The sequence below is a fragment of the Sesamum indicum genome, linkage group LG10, assembly GCF_026168435.1.
Source record: "Sesamum indicum cultivar Baizhima isolate 11 linkage group LG10, ASM2616843v1, whole genome shotgun sequence".
In the NCBI taxonomy this organism is placed as follows: domain Eukaryota; kingdom Viridiplantae; phylum Streptophyta; class Magnoliopsida; order Lamiales; family Pedaliaceae; genus Sesamum; species Sesamum indicum.
In genome coordinates, this window is record NC_142666.1 from 16277135 (window position 1) to 16300829 (window position 23695).

The 23695-nt window shown below is 31.6% G+C and overlaps 2 protein-coding genes across 2 annotated transcripts; both read left to right on the top strand.

The window, feature by feature from the left end:
* The first annotated feature begins 8416 nt into the window (after positions 1-8416).
* Positions 8417-13251, top strand: IQD13 (IQ-domain 13). The gene is made up of 6 exons (XM_011093236.3): positions 8417-8822; positions 9873-9970; positions 10183-10683; positions 10951-11190; positions 11857-11988; positions 12412-13251. The coding sequence occupies exons 2-6, from the start codon at positions 9896-9898 to the stop codon at positions 13132-13134; spliced, it is 1671 nt and encodes a 556-aa protein (XP_011091538.1). The 5' UTR covers positions 8417-8822; positions 9873-9895; the 3' UTR covers positions 13135-13251.
* Positions 13252-17337: 4086 nt separating this feature from the next.
* LOC105171954 (stearoyl-[acyl-carrier-protein] 9-desaturase, chloroplastic) lies at positions 17338-21246 on the top strand. The gene is made up of 3 exons (XM_011093234.3): positions 17338-17608; positions 19448-19952; positions 20371-21246. The coding sequence occupies exons 1-3, from the start codon at positions 17484-17486 to the stop codon at positions 20935-20937; spliced, it is 1197 nt and encodes a 398-aa protein (XP_011091536.1). The 5' UTR covers positions 17338-17483; the 3' UTR covers positions 20938-21246.
* The last annotated feature ends 2449 nt before the right edge of the window (positions 21247-23695 follow it).

Genomic DNA, 23695 nt, shown 5'->3' on the forward strand with positions numbered 1-23695 from the left:
ACACTTTTTTCTTATAAGTATAAAACCATTACATTGGAACGTTAAGTAAGGGGTAAAATTAGAAATTTATGCAATTTTTTTGATAACGTCGGCATTTTTCATCCAAATCCTAATGAAAGAAGGTCAGGTGTAAACAATGAATTTTTGGAGGGGGTGTAAGAGCAATTTTAGAATTTTATTGGAGAAAAATATAATTTCGTATTTTGAAAGAAAGTCAAACAACAATTATACACAAGTTGCTGATTATTATTAATAATTAGTGATATGTTTATAGTGACAATTCGGTATCAATAACAACATGCATGGCCACTTACAACAAGTGTCATTTTTTTACAAGTTTTTAATGTTAATGACTTATATAAAATTCTTGTCATTATTAAATTTACCAAAATTATTATAGTAATAAAATAAAATAATAAGATATATATACCTCATTCTTCCCTTTCTTTTTGATCTCTCTTTTCTTGTTGATTTTATGACAAAAACAATGATTGTTTTTTTTTATCATGGAGATTAGGTGAACAACATTAGGCAAACAAATATTTGGATGTCCAAAGCTTACACACATTTCTCACTTAGGAACCTATTTTAACTTACACGCCATCCTATCTCATATGACATGAATATATACAGTAAGTGGCATTCTCAAGACTTATAATACAAATGGTAATTATTTATTTCCATAAGGGAAAAATGAGTTTGTTTTGTAATAACTATTATCTACTAATGTCATCTCACCACCAAAATTCTTATCAGGTAAATTGCATTAGACCCCCCAAAGTTAAATATAATTACAAAACCACTCCAATGGTATTTATAACATTTCAATAAATTCTTGAGTTGAGTCAAATTATACGTCTTATAATCACATACTTTTCGTGTTTGTCATGTACATGTTTGTGAGGGTAAAGGACCACCTCATTTAAATATTTAAGTTATCAGAGGAAAGAAACGTTTAATTTTAATATTAAAAAATGAACAATATATAATATGTAAGGGTATAACGATTATTTTATCAAAAAGTTAACATCGTTAGTTATATTTAACTAAGAGGCGCGATTGAGCTGAATATATAAAACATAAGGGAGTTTTTTGCCTATTTTCAAATCAAATGGGGTTTTTTACTGAGTATTTAAAACACAGAGGATTTTTATGCAATTTGGCCTTTTTGAAAAGATATTTAAATATCTATAGATAGATGAAATCAAGAGCTAGAGGCCCAGAATATACACTTCATATTCATAAGTTTTTTTACTTTATATTTTTCAAGTTGTTCTTCAAAGAAGACTTCCAAAATTGTTGTTCAGTAAGCCTTGATTGATTTTGTCGTATTTTAGAAGTAAGTTTGCTTAACCCTGCAACAGCCATATAGTGGGGGAAAATTTCACTTGAAGGATAATGAAATCACGCTTTAAAATATTTCAATATTCATATATTCTCAACAACTATAATACTACTTTGGATATAAAATAAGTTTTTGACTACTATCCAAGTTTCTTGAAAAATTTTGTAAATTGGCATTTGAATATTCTAGGTATACTATATTTAGGTAGGAATTTTTATCGGAATTCTTTTTAGGAGTCGTACTTACTAGTATATATATATATACACGCTAAGTTTTATGTTTTCATAAAAAAGAGGAGAAATTTATGATCGTTAGAAAATATGGAAAAATCTAATGTCATCTATAAAAATTTGTACGTACATGAATTGTAAATTATTCAATTAATATATAATAATGATATTATTTGCGTTTAACATTTTATGATTGATACGATCACAATCTCGTATGTACGACATCACCATGCCCGAAAATGTATAAGGCGCCGGTGTTGCTTTTGAGGAAACAAATAATCGAATGTCAGAAATGAGCCCACCATTCTTCACAAAATTGGTCTAATATATATATGAACTGGTAACCAAAGCTACAATCTAAAGCAACCAATCAATTGACTGGAAACACACACACACACACACAAACAGTCATCATAGGAACTTTCTTCTTGCTTTTTAATTGTGGAAGTATGATGAGGCCATAAAATATTGTGGTTGTTAATCTGGTTAAAGATTCGTTGAATGTTTTTAATTTTTATGAATTATGAGATCTAATTTATATTTTTTATTTTCATTCATATTAGTTTTTGTGTTATTTTTTGTGATTTTACTACAAATAATGTGATTTATGAATGATAGAACCCGTTGTTCATTGTCAAGAATATTTACCTAACTAATTGAACTTTGCAAATTTTTAATTATTTGTTTAGTTTAATAACTATTGGTAACGAAACATAATTGATTATGTCGTAGTGTTTTTATTATGTTGTAGGGAATGCACAATCTAACTTAAATAAATCCTCGTAGAAAGTTATTGGTTAGAATTGTACATTTCTAGTTTTTAATGTTGTTGGTAAATTAAATCTTGAGAACGGTGCCAAGGTTGTTTACTGATTAGGGATTTAGTCAATGGACGTTCCTTGACTATTGACAAGGTAAGGAAATGTGAGATTGTTAGGCCGTACCAATTACCATAACCAATTTATCAATCATGAATGATTGTCATCTTTGCATCTATGATTAATCGTAAAATTAAGCTTAATCCTGTCTTTAACTGGAATGTTTCTCTCATATTTACTCCCCTTTTAAATACTCTTTCATTCTAATTTATTTTACATTTAGATTTTAATCAAACCCCCCCCCTCCCCCCCCCCCCCCTTTTTATTTCCACTTCTACTATTAAAAGGAATTAATTTGAAATTAATCTTTATAAATTCGACCCTACACATCACTTTCACAAGTTTGAAGTAGAAAAATATTTTCGATAAATTTGACACTAATCAAAGATTTCCTAGTCAAACTAGAGGCTTCGCCATTGTCACGCCCCTAAAGAAGCCCAAGGGCCTAGGAACCCCTGCCAATGTAGAAACCCCAACATAGTCGAATTCATACTATTAGGTGTCCATAGGTGGACCAAGTGACATCCATTTAGAACCCCTCAAGCCACATCAGCAAGCTTTACAAGACCGGAGAAGCACTACCCACCCTAGTAGGGACACATGGTGGTTGAAAAAAAAAAAAGTTAAAAATATTCTCATCTATAAGATAAGCTCCAACCCAAGAATTCCGCCAAGAGGAGGATATCACTCAACCACCTCCGAAAATCCAAGAACCTCATCCGCAACAGGTTTCCTTATCCTCATCTCGAAGATCAAGGGACTCCAACCTCCAAGGGATAACCCTCCTATCGAATTTGTAGCGGATTTAAACTTTTCGAACCGACTGAGGGGTTGCCCATATATTGCGGGCTCTTCTAGCAAAAAAGGCCAACTACAATTCCAATTTTTACTTTTAAACTACATCTAATTAGTGTTTACACTGTGGACTTCAATTTCAATCTCTCACTTATACACAAAAATCAAATAATTTTACTTTACATCATTATTTTGTACCCCAATTGGACTAAAGCACAATTTTTTGCTCGCATCAATGATAAAAATAAATTGTGGAAAAATTTATAAGTTAATAAGCAATAGTAAAAACTAAGTGTTTGAGAATAAAAATTAAAAGTAAAAAAAATAAATTAAAATTGGAGTATTTGCATAAACAACTTAATATCTTCAATTTACCATTAAGTTGCTAAAGTTGGTAGAAAGCTTCTTATATCTTAACTTAAAATCAACACAATTTAAACAGTTCAAAAGCAGAAGCGATTAAATAAAAACACTCTTTTCAACTTATTTTTATGAATTAACTAATAAATACTTATTTTAAGCATTTGAAAACACCCCATAAATATCGAATGATAACTTAGAAATATATAGGTTGTCTCTCGGTGAACTACAACACAAACAAATTAAATAATGTCCGCAATAAGTATCAATGACAATATTAAATATTATTATTAATAATATAAATTTAGTAATGACAATTTTTTGGTTATAATAAAGCCATAAAAATTCTTTTCACAAACTAAAAATGATTAAAAAATATTTCTACATAAGTCATTGTAAATTATACTAAATTTTAAATTTCTTATATAGTCTTTTACTTCTTTTTTAGCACCCACCGATAACCAGTTAAAATGATGCAGTGGGACATATTAACTTGATTAACATACAACAAAAGCCGTTAATTGGTATAAATGATTAGGATTGGTTGTCCTGTAAAATGCAAAAGCTTTCATATTTGACAACAACAACAACAATAAATACAAGGTTGTTCTCAAATATGATGGGATTATGTTGCAAAATGAACCAACCAACTGATTTCTCAAATTTCATCATTATATTTTCCATCAGTATATTACATTGAGAGTGTGGCTCGCTCAGTTTATAAGATGTTATAAAGTGTTTAATTATTTAAAAAAATAATAAAATAAGTTTATAAAATTGCCAATGACGTATAGTTTAGTTAGTGAAGTTGAGGCCCTATGACCTTAGAGGTTAGGGGTTCGACTCCCGTCATATGCATGGAATGTTATTTCTACTGTATACTAATTGTTATTTCTACTGCGTAGTAGGTATTGGTTAGATATAGTTTATTTGATATTATTAATCAGGGGATGATTGCTGTAATAGTCTGCGTTAGATATTGATATTCGACATGAATAATTGTAATTGATTTATTTCAGGGGAAAAAAAAAAGTTTACAAATTTGAAATGAGATGTTGGGAAAGATTCAAAGATTTTTGGGAAGCATTTGGAAAAGAAAAATTCAAATGACTCCGTATCAAAAAAATTGGAATCCGTCAATATTGCACAAAACATAATTCAAAATTAGAGTTGATAATTAAGATCCTCTGTGAGTACGAAATTATTCAAATATTTATTAATATGGATTGAAGTCCTTAACTCAAATCCATTAATTCAGATGTAGCTCTAACGAAAGTATGCAGTTTTTAACTTATTTTTAAGAGTCTAACAAATTCCTTCAATTTTAATAATTTTCATTACATAATTACTATTGTTGACATATTATAGTATATGTTCCATAAGTTCAAATTATCTTAATATTTTAAAGCTTATTTTTAAAATAAGATCAAATATTTTATAAATTTTAAAAATATTTCATAAAATATATGAGTTTATAAAACATTTTAAGTATAGATATCATTTTCGTTTGAAAATATAATATATCGCCATTGATATTTAACTAAGATTCATACAACTATGCTAAGATAAAAAAAAATAAAATTACTATCAGAATATACACCTCAAATAATAACTTTTAAAATTTTCACTCGATAATATTTCATCATAATCCTTATTGTTTATTATAATAGAGCGCTGTATTCCAATTGTAACTCACCAATAAATGTAATTATCAACAAACTATCGTGAGATTTGGTTGGTGTTTGCAATTGTCTAAAACTATTATCAATTTATTGTTGAAAATAATTTAAAACAAGTACCTTTGATTTGGAATTTTTGCTGACGAACTGTTTAAATCAAATTGATTTAAACCCAAAGTTAGAGCTAAACTCATAAATACTAAGTCAATTTTCAAATACTCCAAATTTAAACCTTTTTTTTTTCTTTTCAACTTTTACTTTTATTTTTAAATAGTCTTAACTATCACTATTGCTTAATTTATAACTTTCTTTTATAATATATTCTGTTGTATAGCTTATACATATAAATTCTATATCCCACATAGAAAGATTAATTAAGTTTTAAGTGTTGAATAAAGTGTTATCTAATTTAAAATTTAAAATAAAAATTGGAGGGAATAATTAAGAAAAAGAGAAAATTTATGCATTTATATTATTTAATATATAAATTCACTCAGCAATTGGCACGTACCTGTTTATTCGACGAAATAAAATAGTATTTTAATTTATTTTTAGAAATTATATTTTATAATTAATTTATTTTGTTATAAAAAGTTGTAATTAAATAAATAAATAGCATTTTGCTAAAATCAGATGTCTTTTCTAGAAAAACTTTAATGCTTCCAGAAGCATTTGATTAGAAAAAGGTGTTTTTTTTCTGGAAGGTTCTAACTTCTGAATAAAACAGGTATAATTGAATAGATACATAGAATTTAAATGTCTATATATACGAAATCAGGTGTCAGAATATACACTTTAATATTCATAATGTTTTTCACTTTATATTTTAGTTTTTCGAGTTGTTTTCCAAAATTCGCCAAGTCTCGATTGATTTTGTCGTACCTTAGAAGCGAGATTGCTTAACCCAACAACCATATAGTAGGGGGTAAATTTCACTTTAACAACAGTAAAAATCACGCTTCAAAATTTCGATATTCCTGATATATTTCTATCATAAAAATAGAATCTGCCGCCAAGAGTATGCGACTATTTACATCACACAGACTATTACCTAAATAATATAATAACAATATGTTCAAAACAATCAATCAACTACAAAAGTAGAATCATGATTTTGATACCAAAAACTTTCTTGAAATGAGTTGAGCAAAAGCTCCAACAACTGTACCCCGACCGTTGCACCTTCCTTTTCTTTGGTCTTCATTTTCTTGCTTTATGCAAAGATGACTAAATTACAATGTCACATCACTCCCACACCAAAGCCAATAATGACAATTAAGATAATTAATTGATGTGCAGATTACGTCCCACCCCTAATATTATATCTAATTATATAAAAACACCGCTTACTCTTTATAAAAATACAAATATATTTTCTTAAAAATGTGTCGATTTAATTTAAATTAGAGAGTATATTCGTAGAATTTGCTCTTGGGTAGGGGGTAAACGTGTCAATGATGCCTTAACTTAGTGGGTTAAAGTTGAAGTCCCATTAATAAATACAATGTCATAAATTCGAGTCCCGTCGAATGTGTGGGTGTTTGTCTTATTTTATGTGGGTTTACTGTAATTTATTTTATAATTATTAAGCATATAGATATATTAGTCGAACTAATGTATTGTTCAGTTATTCAATTTATTAAAATATTGATGTAATTATTACTGTGATTTCTATAAAAAAAAAAAAAGAATAGTGGGATATACGTGTAATTACAACTTTAAAAATATAAGATATTTATATAATTAGACATAATTTCAGGGACTACGGATATAATTTAGCCATGATTAATATATACTTAGAAAAGAAAGAAGGTGGAAAGATGAACCAAACGTTTGTTTAATAATGATGAGTGGGTGGGAGAATGGAAGATTGCTTTCCCAATAGTCTTTATATTGAAGAAAGCTTATTTCAATTTCTTTTTTTTTTTAATTTTTAGATATTTATTTATTTATATTAAAATTTGATATTGGTAAAAGTTAGTTGAGTTGAAGGTGCCCAAAAGGCCATTGAGTGCAAAAGTAGCCAACTTCTTGCCTAAGTATAAAATTCCTCCCTTTCACACTAACATTTATTAAAGAAAAAGGAAATAAATTGAATTATTTTGTTTTTATATTGTGTAATATAGTTTTATTTTTCTAAAATCACACTCTTTGGTAATAAATTTATTGATTTTTTGAGGTAAAAACTAATTTAATAATTTCTTTCTACAGGGAACAATCTTTTTGAATTTAGCGAAAAGATTTTTACTTGCGTAAAAAAAAAAAGATATTTGTTGTTCTTTTTACGTCCACACTCTAAATTTTTAAAGTTCTTTTTTTCTTTTTTGTGATCTTTCTTAGAATAATTAATTATATTTTTTTCTTTATTGAGCTGAAAGTTCTTTGTGCTTTATGTATTTTTGTTATTTTAAAATAGGCTAAACAAACATATATCTTTTGAAAGAATGTTTTTTTAAATAGTATAATAAGAATTTTCCCTTTTTATGTTCAACCAAAATGAATAGCTCGAAATTACTACTTTATAACGAGGTACTGAGGTAGGATGAGTAAATTAAAACTAATTAACTATGTTAAATCTAAAATATTTTAGAGAAAATATTTTTTTCAATAATCGAAGGTATTTGATGATGAGTCTGACCCGAGTATTTATAAACTTAAAATAATAGAATTAAATTTAAAAAATAAAATACTACTCGTTATAAACTACTCGAAATATTTCTATCTAAATATGTATTATTTACTATTATTATTTTATTCTATTCTTCCTTGATTCCCATTAGCTACTATGGGTAAAAATGTGTTGAAATTTATATTTCAAACTTTCAACAAAAACTCCATTAAATTAAACCAAGACTTAGAATATTAAAAGGGGCATTAATTATTTATGTGGGAATTATGAAATTTATCTTATTTATGTTTGGGAGCATAGAATTTATGAGAAAATTGAGCCCACAAAAGAGAGAGAGTTTTCAACTTTTGTTATGTACTCAATTACATATGGTTGATCCACTCAATGTAGCTGTAGGCCAAATCTGCCGATTACAGGAAAGTAAAAAATAAGCATATTTACCTTTCATCATCATCATGAATCATTATGACACCACAAAGAAAAGCAAACATAAATATATATGAATGAATTTACACACACAAGAGCTAAATAAAATATAAAGTTGCAATCTTTTGCAAGCAAAAACATAATTCAAAGCTCAACAACAAAGATACACACACACAGAGAGAGTACACACACTGAGGGTGGTGAGGTAGAGAGTTCTAAGTAGTTGGCCTGTTTTGAAAGGAAGGAGGCTAGAAAAGGTGTCTGTGAAGAAAAGAAGCATGTTGTTCCACACTAAGAAAGAGGCTGGCTAGAGGGCTAGAGAGAGAAACTCGTTTATATACTTACATGTGTGTTTGTAGAGAGAGAGAGGGAGAGGGAGAGAGGGAGGGATGATGGTGTAGCTATAGGTAGCTGTTGTGGGAGTTGTTTAAGTTGTTGCAGCTTTCTGGAAGGTTTCTGAAGGTTGGAGAAATAGTTAAGGTAATTATCTTTTTTTTTAAGGTGGATGACATTGCATGATCTGGTAGAGATTATCTCTTGGGATTAGGCTACTTTTCCCTCCAAATGTTGGAAAAGTAAGTGTATCCCCCCCCCCCCCCCCTTCTTCTTTTGCCTACATTTTTTGGTGGGCAAGAATCTTTTTTCAGTTGCTGGTGGAATTTTTGTCAATTTTTTCATGAATCAGTGAGGTGGGAGTTCTGGGAAATTATCTGAATCTTTTCATCCACTTGAATTTGAGTGTGTGTTTGTGTGTGTGTGAGTTGGGGTTTAAAATGTTGGACATTTTCTGACTGGTTTACGGTTGTTTATCCCAGTTGGATGCTATGATTTGCTGATGTGGAGATTGTCCCCCATTTTGAGCATTTATCCCATGTTCAAATTCTTGAAATTATATCATCAATCTTGTCTTGTCCCCTTTTCAAATCATTTTAGTATATGTTTCATGATGTCCTAAACACCAGCCAGAATGTGCTGTAAATTTCTTTCCTTCCCTCAGCAACTGCTTCTACATAATTAATTGCCTTGCAGTTTTCTTCAGGCTGGGCTTGTTTTCATGTTCTGTCTTATTGGATTCGTGTTAATGAATTCTAGTGTTTTGCAAAATACAATTCCTATGTTCTCCTTTCTTAACTGAATGTTGGTATTCTCTTGCATTTGGATGCCCGTAATTCGACCATTACAATCTAAACTCGAATTTTACTCAAATTTGAATGAATTCACAATTGTTGAAGTTTTCATTCATTATTGCAACACACTTATAAAGATGTTGCTGTGGACTCAAGATTTGAACATTTGAATTGTATATTGTGAAGAAGGTGTGCCTCTTGTACTGGTTGAAGCAGTACAAGTCCGCGACACTCTGCTGTAGATTGTATTCCAACTTCTTGTTTCGGATATGTCGATGAAAATTGATGAACTGATGTGCATTTGTTTTTGAAGCTCGAGTTTCTCATACATCAATGCTATAATTTTGCATGCATGATTTGTATTGAAGCGGCTGAATTGGCCTTTATCGTGCTGGTTATGTAGGGAGAAACAGTAATGCTGAGAACATGGGGAAGAAGGGAAGCTGGTTTTCAGCAATCAAAAGAGTTTTTGCACACGACTCAAAGGAGAAGCCATCCCATGTAAGTTATTTTCTTGAGGCTCGCATAAGGAAAAGCAGAGGGCCTCTAACTTCATGTCATTATATTGACTATTATTACTTGCAATGCCATTTCAAGATCGTAAACTTTGGTTCATCACCATTTCCGAGCACTTTCAAGTATTCGGGCAAATTTTGCACCGTAGAATCAACTAGAATGTATGAGTCTTGCTTAACTAACATATGTTAATTCAGGGATCAGATAAGAAAAGCAGTAAGGAAAAGAAGAAGGGGAAAGGAATTTTTAGGCATGGAGAAACCAAATCATTCATTCCTCTCTTCAGAGAGCCAAGTAGTATCGAGAAAATATTAGGGGAAGCAGACGAACTGCTGATTAGGCCTCCTACATCTTCCGAACAGCTGAAAACTCCACCTGCTTTGCCTTGGAGGCCGAATTCTCCAAGGGTTGCTTCACATAAGGCTGCTCCCCATATAGCTTCTTCCCCTAAAGCTGCTTCTCCAAGAGTTTCTTCTGCAAGGATCACTTCTCCAAGGGCTACTTCCCCGAGGGTTGTTTCTCCCAGGGCTTTACTTCTATCCACGTTCACTCATGTGGCCGCTTCTTCTTCCAAGACCGCTTCTCCGAAGGTGCCGCAAAGCCGCAAGGAAATTAGCTATGTGCAGAGGCCAGAACTGACTCTAAGGAACCAACACCTTTCAGCCACTAAGATCCAGGCAGCATATAGAGGTTACTTGGTAATATTCTTACTAGGTGAAGAAGGTGTTCATAGAAACATTTCTTTTGTGCTTTTGCCTATTTGGAGTACCGTAACTGCTTTTGTGGATTTACCCTTTTACACCTAGTAAATGGAGAACACAGATCGATTTATATGATTACGTTTGCTATAATGCCATCAGAAGTTTATATGCGACGTCTGTAATACCTGATTTGTGTTCATCTCTTAGTCCATTCGTATTCATAGTTGCTGCCATATCCACTCATTTTATGCTTTAACATTGCAGGCACGGAGGAATTTCAGAGCTTTGAGGGGATTAGTGAGGCTTCAAGGAGTGGTAAGAGGGCAGAATGTAAAGCGACAAACGATGAATGCTATGAAACAAATGCAGCTATTGGTCAGGGTCCAAACACAAATTCAGTCACGGCGGATACAAATGTTGGAAAACCAGGCATTCCAGCACCAAGCTTACAGAAATGATAAGGAAGTCGAGAGTACCCTGAGCAAATGGACCTTGAACCAACTGGTGAGTTCTTATTCATTATCTTTTTTCCACTGTTTCTTTAAATATTTGGAGAGCTAACATCTTTGACCGGTTAAAAATTTTGCTTATCTTGAAAGCAAAATTTGCACTGTTTGTACAAGCGAAAAAGAGAAAGAAAACAATAGTTTGTAGCCATGTGTATTACATGAATTGAATTAACCTCAAACGTAACGTAATGCTTTAATTGATCGATTTCATACATTTTGTTGTCAGGTTTAAAATAATCATTTTACACCGTTTTACAGGCATCACATAAATAGTTGTAGGCAGCCTGTCTGTCATATTTCAAGAAATTCTGTCCTAATAAGGAACTTGAGCGTCCATGGACAAAGAAACATTCTAGGAACCACGTACAAATTGTTGTGCTCTTGTTTAACTTTCTGCAAATATTTCACTATCTGTCTTGCGATTTCTTAGCGAGGACTGGCTCTCCAAAAATGGTATTTGTATTTATGGGATTTATACTGTTCTGCATGAATTTTAGCTTTGAAGTTATAAAATCATCTTGTCTTTTTGTTGAATCGTGGAATTATAAATTCTTTTTTTCGGGAAAACTAGTATTAGCTATGCAAAATCATGTTCTCAATGCACATAGATCAAAAGCCACGCCGGGATAATTTGTTCTAGTCTTGTCTCCTGGTGTTGTAGACTGAGGCTGGTCTTAGTGAAGATTGGGACGATAGTATGCTGACAAAAGAGGAAATAGAAGCAAGGTTACGGAGAAAAGTGGAGGCAATCATTAAAAGAGAGAGAGCCATGGCCTATGCATATTCTCACCAGGTGAAAACCGACTTCTCCCTTTTTGCCTCGTTGACATAAATTTCCAGGAACAAGGTTACATAATACACACACAGTCAGACTGGGATTCACTTGATCACAGTAATTGAGCTCGAACTCTTTATGTAGTGCCAACTTGAGCAATCTTGGACATAGAAGCATTTTGATCTTCAAACCACTTAAAATATTTGTTCTTGCATTGGTTTTTCTGTTAGTCTCACATGCGCTATACTCCTTTCTCAGTTCCTAACGATCGGCAGTTTATATGTTGAGCACTTGGTTATGATGCTGCATACTTCAGTTTTCTTCAAGGATCATGGAACTTAATCACACTACGAGTCCGACATGTTATATAATTATGTCCTGATATATAATTATGCAAACATATGACTCATCTTTCCCTACGTTATTGATCTCTGGCACCAGCTGTGGAAAGCTAATCCGAAATCAACACAAAGTCCGCTCGACATTCGATCCAAAGGATTTCCCTGGTGGTGGAACTGGTTAGAGCGTCAGTTGCCCCCTGAGAGCACTACTCAGAACCAAGCTGCTAAGAAGAATTTCCCATTAACTCCTCCAAGGCCTGTTTCAGATTACAAGCCGAGTCCTCAACTCAACCCAACTAACTATAAGCACTGCAATTTCACTTTCAACAATCAAGAAGCTACTACACCCGATTCATCGGTCCCTGTTAGAGCAAAACAGTTTCAGATGACCCCGAGTAGGACACCCCCACCGGCAAGCAATGGCTCGGGTTTCATGAAGTACACAAAACCAAGAGGAAGTGGAGCTAATTCAACTTACGACCTCCCATTGAGGGACGACGACAGCCTCACGAGTTGCCCTCCATTTTCCGTTCCGAATTATATGTCGCCTACCGTCTCAGCTAAGGCCAAAGTGAGAGCAAATAGTAATCCAAAGGAGAGAGTTCCAGGGACTCCAGGCAACGATTCAAAGAGAAGATTTTCGTTCGCTCTCACTCCAAATATTGGTCCTTTCAAGTGGAGTAAAGGGTCTAACAAAGATTCTGCCTCTCAAAAGGTATTGGAAAAACACCAGTCCTCACATTCTATTGGAGATTTGAGCGTTGATTCGACTGTTTCGATGCCCGCTATCGTCGGGAGAAAGCCCTTTAACAGATTTGTGTGATTTTTTCTATATTTCTTGCATGTTCTTCTTATGTTTTTTTCTGTTTGTTAATCTTTGTATTATGTTTCCTGAGGGTGTTTCCATTTTCATACTTATATGAATGTGTCCATTGAATTATATTCTGATTAAAGCACATTTATCATTTATGTGAAATAATGGAGCAAAAATAGGAGTCAGGAGATGTTGGCCTGATCATATATTTAGAAACTGTGTAATTTTTTCAAATTCTGGCTCAAAATCTTTGCACCACCAAAGAGGTGTTTGATTTTATTTTCACTCTCACTTTTCAGAGTTTCAAGTATGTTAGTGTGTTTTTATTTATGTATTAGTTTTTGAGTTCTTGTTTCAATGTGAGTTATGTCAGAGGTAAATTGCTTCTTTTTAAAAAATACAGAAAGTAAATTGCTATTATTTTTTTATAGATAAGTAATTTATTTATTTATAATATCACATAAAAAAAATTATATATTATTTAATATATAATCACCATTTTTATAAAACATATATAAATATATATATGAAGGATCCCTAAAGTTAAACTAGGCCTTGGTGGTTGAAATTAATTACAACTAGAATAACATTCTTTTTTTATTTTTTCTTAAGTGGTAATTTTATAATTATATAAATATCTCAACAAACTGCGCGATATATTGATCATTCATCGCTATAACGAAGAATAATAAAATAAATAATAATAAATTCACATAAAATACATATTTGATGGTATTCGAAGCCATGACATTAAATTTGTTAATTCTCTTTTATCTATTTATATTCGAACCAAATTTAATAAATTTAAAATTTCAAGTACGCGCAACTAAATATTTGTCAAAATTTATTTAAAATTGTATGGATTATTATATATTAATTCTTTAAAAAAATATTTAGACGTTTGTTTACAAACATATCTAAAATTATAAATATTTAAATACGTCATTTTATCTTAACTTTTTAATTATTTCATGATATATTCTAATTCTGGCTAAATTACAATATATATATAGATATATTAAAAGAATAATTACACTCCTCTTTTCTGAAGTTTGGTACAATTACACATAGACTTCCTATAATTTAGAAAATTACATTTACCATCCTTGAGGTTTGCTTCTATCTAACAAATAAGCTCCCTATTAGTTAAAATTCACTAAATTTGATGATATCAACAAAAAACACTAAATAAAAATTGATATTTACCCTTAATTGACTTAATTGACTTATTACAGGTTAAATAGTTTTTTCGAACTAAACTATCCTTATAACGGTGAAAATATACTTTCTCACATGTATTAACGCATAAATACATATAAGAGTAATTTGGCCATGAAAAAATTTATTTGATCTGCTATAAATCAGTAATAAGTTAATAGGGGTAAATATAGATTTTTTTTTTTACTTTTTTGCTAATATAAGCAAATTCGGTGAATTTTGACTAACGAATGGACCCATTTGTTAAATGAAAACAAACCTTAGAGGTGCTAGATGTAATTTTTCAAATCATAGGAGATTTACGCGTAACTATACCAAATCTCAAGAAAGGAGGTGTAATTATTCCTATTCTAAATAACTTTAATGAGTGAGTGTGCGAGTTGTCAAATAAACAAAAAGGGATAATTACACTGCCGTCGCCAAAGGTTTGGTATAATTATACATAAACTCCTTGTGGGTTGAAAAACTACATTTAGCACCTCTGAGGTTTGCTTCCGTCTAACAAATAAGTCCCTCCATTAGTCAAAATTTACTAAATTTATTGATATTAACGAAAAAACTTAATGAAAATTAATATTTATTTTCGATTTACTTATTACTGGCTGATTCCAAGTCAAATAAATTTTTTCGGACTAAACTACCTTTGTAAAGATAAAGATTAACCTTCTCACATGCATTAATGCGTGAAAACATATGAGGGTAATTTGATTATAAAAAAAATTATTTGACCTACAATAAGTCAGTAGTAAATCAATCGAGGGTAAATATAGAATTTTTTTCGATTTTTTTATTAATATCAGCAAATTCAGTAAATTTGACTAATTGAGGACTTATTTTTTAGATGAAAGCAAATTCTAGGGGTGCTAGAAGTAATTTTCCAAACTATAGAGGTCTAAGTGTAATTACACCAAATCTTATGGGAGAAGAGTGTAATTATCCCTAAATAAAAAGGAGGGGTACGGGTGGGATTCATGCAGTGGAAGAGGGGTGCCAAGTGGAATATCCATTTCTTTTGGGGTCGTTTTCCAACTTTTCCTCTTGGCAATTTCTGCAGCTTCTTTTGTCTGAACTCTTTAGCTTTTTTATGCTTTCTAGTAACATAGAAACAACACAGTCTACCAGAAATTTACTTTTATTTACATTGTTGCCCCTTGATTTTCTCTCTTTACATTTTTGCCGCTCTTTGATTGCATATTTCATTTTCAGCCAGCATTTTTTTAATTTATTATGAAGGAATATACTCACTGACATAGTATTTATTCCATCCAAGTACGATAAAACTTAGGAATATAGGATTAGAATACCTAGACCAAAACTACAAAATATTCTAATAATTTATTTTTTATTAGGATTAATTACACTTAACCTCCCTCAAAAAATATAAAATTATACTTTTTTCCACTAAAAGTCTTAAATTTGTATTTACACCTCATCCGAAAATTTATTGTTTACACCTAACCCCCTCATGTTAAGGTTTCGACGAAAAATGCTGAGATTAGCTACAAAATTGCATAAATTTCTAATTTTACTCATCATTTAACATTCTTATATAATAATTTTATACTTATAGGAGAAAAAATATATTATATTTATCCCTTTATAAGTACAAAAATATACATAAAAATATTAAATAATGGGCAAAATTTAAAATTTATGTAATATTATTTTACTAACGTCGGCATTTTTCATCCAAAAACCAACGGAAGGGGGTCAAGTGTAAGGAGAAAACTTTCATAGGGGTGTAAGTATAATTTTAAAATTTTTCTAGGAGAAAGTATGATTTCATATTTTCAAATTGGAGTCTAAGTGTAATTAAGCCTTTTATTTTTATTAATGTTTAGTAAGAAAATATCGAATTTGTGATGTGAAAATTTTTGTCCGAAATTATTGGCATGCTGTTATTGGTTAAAAATATTTAAATATTATTTTTAGTTTTTCTGAAAGGGTACTTCCGTAAAATAAAATTTAGTGTTATATTCTGTATTTTATGCATCTTATTAAAAAAATACACAAGTTCTTTAAAGCATAACCCCAGTCTTATTTTAGTAGATTGCAGATAATCATATAATATATTGGGTTAATTACAGTTTAGATTTTTTTTCAAAATGCAGAATTATAATATAATGAATCAATTATATTTAGAACTTATCTGAAAAGGAAATATTACACTTTCCCCCCAAAACTTCCAAAACTATACTTACCTCCCCTGCAAAAATTCACTATTACACTTGACCCCTTTTATCATGGTTTGAACAAAATTTGCAAAATTTTGCCCTTAATTTAATATTTCCATGTAATAATTTTGTACTTTTAAAAAAAAGTACAATAATATTAATATCACTCCATATATATATATATTATATTTATCTCCTTATAAATACAAAAATATATATGAGAATATTAAATGAGGAGTAAAAATAAAAATTTATGTAATTTTTTTGCTGACATCAATATTTTTCTTTCCAAACCCTAGAAGTCAGGTTGTGAACAAAGAATTCTTTTGAGGTGTAAGTATAATTTAAAAAATATAAATATAATTAACCCTTATATACATACACTCTAAAAACGTACTCAAATATTTGTATGATATACCATAAACAATTTAAATTGTATACAAGAAAAATATTGTTAATAAACTAAAAACTGAGAAAATAAATAATTAATACCAAAAAGTTAGGAAGGGGCAAAACCCTTATAACAAGAAATGAGGGCAATTTTCTTACATATCACACGGGAATTTCACATCTAGTTGGTGTAATGTATGTGAATATACGGGAAATGTTAGTTTGAATTTTATGGATCAAATTTGAATTAATTATATAATAAATATAATATATTTATTTTATAATTAATATATAATTTTAAATAAATAATCAATTACATATTATGAAGCCCGACATGTGCCCGTTGGTTTTTCTTGGCCAAAATCTAATCCAAATTAAAATTCCTCGTGAATGTAGTAGTATATATGTGTATATGCATATATATATATGTATGTAGCGAGAGATATCCCTCTGCTTCACCAACTAGCTTCCTTGTCCCACCACTTCTCTCTCTCTCTCACATAATTCGCGACTTCTCACTTCTGTGGAGGAAACAGAACCTTAGAAGCAAAGCAACTCAAGAAACAAGGAGAAGGAATGGCGTTGAAGCTGAACGCCAGCAATTTTCAGTATCCAAAATGCGCTTCTTTTGCTCTCCCGCCGGTGGCGACCATCAGATCTCCTAAGTTCTTCATGGCTTCCACTCTTCGCTCTGGTTCCAAGTTAGCGCTATTTGTATTTTTTAATCTTGTTTCTCTGTTTTGTTTTTATCTTTGGTGAATGTGTTTTGCCCAAGAAGCATTTCTTTGTTTCATGTCCCCTTTTCTTTGTGAAATGAGATCTTTTTACTCAAAATTTATTGTCTATTTTCTGATTATTCATCTGGGTTTTCGATGATTATTTCGAATTTTGTGTTTTTTATTTTGATGGGTTTGTGTTAAATGCTTGTGATCTTGAAGCAGTTTCGAAGTTGTTCTGGTTAGGACTACTGTTTCATGCTGTATGAGTGGCTGATTAGTACTGTTTTCTGCTGTATTAATGGATGATTAATGAGTGTGGGTTTTCATGTGTGTTTGGTTGGTGAATTGTGTGTATGGGTCTGGTTCTTCTGCTTGCCTGATTAAATTGACATACAAATAATGGGGTGGGGGTGGAGGTACTGCAATATTAAGAATCTTTTGTCTGTGGTTTTTGTGATTCTTGTTAATGGATAAAGAACAAATTATTCCAATTCAGCCGACAAATGGGATAATCATATGCATTTATTTGCTTATTTGTTACTAGCATGCAATTGCTGTGGAATTATATTCGTCCAGTTCGGGACGGGAAGAAGGAAGCAAGTATTTACACGGGGTAGCTAGTTTGGTGCATAAGATCACTAGATACTCAAAGATGGTTGTTTAGTTTGTTAGTTCTTAGGTTAGAAACTTTGGTTTTAGCTGGATGGTTAGGTTGAATAAGTATAAAAAATTAGTCACCCCACCTTGCCCTCCTGAGTACTCTCTCCAATTAAACGGCCCATTTGCTGATTCTTTTTTTCTCCCGTTGATTAGTACTTACCAATTTTCTTTTCAATAACGATCAGTTTTTAAGGTTATCCTGTTGTACGAGTTGTGAAACAAGTGGTTTATTTTGTCTTATTACGTTCTGAACGTAAACTAAATATTTTAGTACCGCGATTTTCTTATGCATGGCCATTTCTGTTTGTACTTTTTGTCCAAATTAAGTCATTTTCAACTTTTGATCGGTGAACTCGAGTAGCTTACCTAGTTTTGCTTTCTATCCTTCCAATCCACATTGCAAAGTTCATTCAAGTTTCCTTTTGTTTGGTCTGGATTTCAATTATTTCTTGAAATAAGATATTGAAGCGGGGGACCCTTTCTTGTATGGCTAGCCATCATCTCTGTGTGTGTTTGTGTTGTACACTACATGTGATATATGGTACTTTGTGGTGCCCCTTTTACCTTATCTGACTTTGAGCTTTACATCATTTTATTTGGTGCGACGCTCTTTTTGTCTAATTTTGTGCTGCATGCATGTGCAAGTTAACATGCTATCAGACTTGTGATAATGATATGACCTTTTTATGTACGAGCATAATGATCATTTTCAACACAACCATGTTATTAAAGCCATTACATTTCTTGTCAGCTTAAATATGTCCCCAGTTCAATTTCAGTTATTAAACAACATCTGTTAGTGTCATTAGTAACTAATGTACAAGTCAGGTTAGAATGATTGAAGGCCAATTCTCTAGAAACTTAGGCTCGAATTTCTATTTATCCAAAGTTAACAGATTCTTTTATTCTCACTTAGCGTTAAACAAGAAACAGATAGCTAAACCAAACTTTGAGTATCCGAAGTACATTGGGCCTTTGTGCTTCTGTATTCCGGTTATGAAAGGACATAGATGTTATGAAAATGTAGATGAGTTAATTATTCTGCGTCTTGAAATTTTTAGATGTCTATCCTTGTGGGAACTCAATCCAAGGCAATATTTAATTTCTCATTGTGTTAACAATCTTATTGATTTTCTGTTTCGTTGTTTCCAACTGTTACAGGGAGGTTGACACCGTGAAGAAGCCCTTTAGCCCTCCGCGTGAGGTTCATGTTCAAGTTACACACTCTATGCCACCACAAAAGATTGAGATTTTCAAAGCTATGGAAGACTGGGCTGAGAACAATATACTGGTTCACCTTAAACCTGTAGAAAAATGTTGGCAGCCTCAGGATTTCTTGCCAGATCCTGCTTCTGATGGATTTTACGATCAAGTCAAGGAATTAAGAGAAAGAGCGAGGGAGATTCCGGATGATTATTTTGTTGTTCTAGTTGGAGATATGATCACTGAAGAAGCTCTCCCGACATACCAAACTATGCTTAATACCTTAGATGGTGTGCGAGATGAAACAGGGGCGAGCCCCACCTCATGGGCGATTTGGACGAGGGCATGGACTGCTGAAGAGAATAGGCATGGGGACCTTCTTAATAAGTATCTTTATCTATCGGGACGGGTCGACATGAAACAAATTGAAAAGACTATCCAGTATCTGATTGGCTCAGGAATGGTGAGTCTTTTGCCAGATTATCTCACAATTAATTATGTTTTGATTGATGGATTTGGAGATAAGGATTTCAAGTTCATAATAAGAAATCGTGTTGCTGCTATTATGTTTTCTTTGCTATTGAGTGCCTAATTCTGTGCTGCAATATCAGAAAGCTCTTTTTCTCTTTGGCGCCACATGAGACGCACTCGACTTCCAAAAAGCTGGGTGCATATATCTGCATGCTAATGAAACTGTGTGAAGCATAAACAATTTCATCTGGAAATTGTAGTTTTGTGTCACAAAATTTCTGAATGCATTCTCCAACTCGTACCATCATGCTCTAAAAGTAGCTCTTGTTAGGACGTTAAAGTTTCTGTTAAAACTAATATACTATTCAGCAACATGTGATGTTGACTCCTACCATTGGTAACTTTTTCAGGATCCTAGGACAGAGAACAATCCTTACCTTGGATTTATCTATACATCCTTCCAAGAAAGGGCTACTTTTATCTCCCATGGCAACACCGCCCGGCTTGCCAGGGAGCACGGTGACTTGAAGCTGGCTCAAATATGTGGTACTATTGCCTCGGACGAGAAGCGTCATGAAACTGCATACACCAAGATAGTTGAAAAGCTATTTGAGATTGATCCCGATGGGACGGTGCTCGCTTTTGCCGACATGATGAGGAAGAAGATTTCCATGCCAGCCCACTTGATGTACGACGGACACGACGACAACCTTTTTGATCATTTTTCAGCCGTAGCCCAACGGCTAGGAGTCTACACGGCAAGAGACTATGCTGACATCTTAGAGCACTTGGTTGGTAGGTGGAAAGTGGAGAATTTAACGGGATTATCAGCAGAAGGGCAGAAAGCTCAAGACTACGTCTGCGGATTGCCTCCAAGAATCAGAAGATTAGAAGAGAGAGCTCAAGGGAGGGCCAGGGCCAAAGAAGTACCAAGAATCCCATTTAGCTGGATATATGACAGAGAGGTGCAACTCTGAGTTGACGATTCAGACAAGCGCCAACAATTGATACTACTGGTAAGGAAAAGAGAAAACTGCACTGTACTTTGTTTGCAATTCCAATTGTCGTTTTTCAAGTCTCAAATGTTTTTCGGGGGAAAGAGGCTGTAGATACTGGTTGGTTCTGTTGTCCTGTCGCTAGATCTTCGTGTAACGCAGCTCTAGTTATAATGTTGGTTCGATACATGTTCTGGTTTGTTTTGTCTCTAGCATTTGTGATTGCAAACTGTGTAATGTTGTAAGGCAATTTTGGTGAAGTCGTCATTGCTTTCTCCACCGCAAGAATAAGACTTCTGTTCATGTTGCAAAGTTTGCTTGAGCAATATGCTTTTGATGAAAATAAGGTGTGAAAACATGGTATGGTTCATGCATGTCCAGATTTTGTATTCCCAGTTGATGTTTCATTTTCTATTTTATTTTATATAATTTATACCCGTCATTTGTATAAAATATTTCTGTCGATACACGACGGTGGTACGGTGTTATGCACCTGATGTGTTATCTATAGGTTGTACAGTATCATACATGTGATGTGCTATGTGTATGTGCAACGCAATAGAAGATGTCCTTAATTGGAAAAAAGGTACATAACTAATATTTAGATTTTAGGTATAAATTGCATGGTTTTGGGAGTTTTTCAAACCCATTTTGGTTCTATATCATTTCAAAATATTTATTCTATCACATCTTTTATATAAAGTTTAGGGTAAATTATATAGACACCCATTCATGTTAAGTCTAATTAAGCAGACACCCTTATGTTTTATAAAATTACAATTATATTCCCTGACAGGTGTTGGTGTAATATTTTCTAAGGGGTGTGTGTGGAAGTTTTATATTTGAATATGAAGTGTAGTTGTAATTACAATTATAACCTCAGGGGTATAGCTGTAATTTTGCAAAAAATCGAGGGTGTTTGTATTTTGATCTAATATCAGAGTGCAATTTACCCTAAAAATTATTATAAAATATTGTGTCTTTTCGTACAATTTAATTATATTTTTATTATATAATGTCTTTTCATATAAAATCAGATAAAATACAATTCAAACATATTTTTATTTGTCATATTTTTACCAAGGACAAAATATTACAAAATAATTGACCAAAATAAATCCTTATATAATTTTTCACTATGGATTTTTTGACATTTTATTTTTATCTAGTATCTACTTATTTGTTTTTCTCCATTTACAACATGGAATCCGTACTATGCACAATTATACATATTTTTTATTTTTAAACTAAATAATTTTTTTTAAAAAAGAATCTTACTTGGAGGGTAAGCTATATAGAATTTAGTTAAAATTCATACAAATATTTTTTTTCCATCCAATATTTAGTTCTCAAACTATTCTATTATGCAAATATATAGGCTTAAAACTAAATATATATCACCTTATTAGATACTTAGAGTAAAATTCAACTTAATTTTGCAATAATTTTATTATTCGAAAATAAAAGAATACAATATTTGGGGTCGAGTGCAAGGCCAGGTATAAAATTGAGAATTTTTAGTTGGAGCAGCTCTCACGTCCCAACAAACTCATCCCAAACCCGTCCTCCATTTATTAAAATGCAGCAGTTTACCCGTTCGTATTTTTTACATCAAAGTAATTTACCTCCTCAGTAATGGAGACAAGGAGCGGAATCAAAGGGCAATGTAAAAGGAAGTCAAATCCTTTCCTTAAGCGGCAACGAGAGATCAAGACCACACTATTTGAGTTATTTTGTTATTATCATATTAACTTTAGTATTGAATTGTAACCACATACTAGTGGTAGGTAAGGGGGTAAAATTGATTTTATACCGCCCTAACATTTATTACTCGAGTAGTATAAATATCCCCAAGTTCCATTATAATCGGGACTTTTGGGGAAGAAGAAAAGGAATAAAAGAGAAAAAGGCTAATTTCTAGCTTGTGCAAGTGTTCGGCGTGCTTCGATTTCAAATTTTATATTTTCCCCCATCATTTAGATAATGAGGTAAAATTGTTTTATTTTAAAAAATACAAGAAGGTAAATTACTATTCTATTATCATAAAAGAAGAATTTATTCATTTATAATATTTATAAGAGGTAAATTGCATTAAGCTCATAAAATATTAGGTGCTTGATTATTTGTATATGCTTTACTCTTTCTTTGCGCGTTATTGCCTTTGACTTTTTCCAAAATCCTCAAGAAATTAAGATCAACTCACGAAAGCTAATTTATTGTTTACCAGATTATAAGGTGAATGATCATTATCTCACTTTGATATTATATAACAGTGTCAGTACGTGTATGATTGGGGTGTTCATGATTTTTAAATTATAATATATTAATTGAATTGTATATTTTAATTTTTAAAATAATATGTGTCAGTCATGCATTAATGCGACGTAAAAAAAATTATACAAAATCTTCTAAAAAATTTCACACATATATTATACGTGGCTCAACCTTTGAAATATAATTTAATTAAATTATAACTTTTCTTTTTCAAATGAAACGAGTATATAATTGGTGTGATAATATATATTAATATCAAAATGTGATTAAAAGAAATCCCACCGAGTAGTGCCTATATGCTATGATTTACGTAAATTATTTTTAATAAAAAAATAAGAATAATTACATTTTATATTTTTTGATTTATGATTTATTTATATAATATTTTTTATAATTATAGAAGTGATCTCTAACAGAAAAAAATAGCGATAGTTTGTGTAATATTATTAATATTTATGGGATAAAT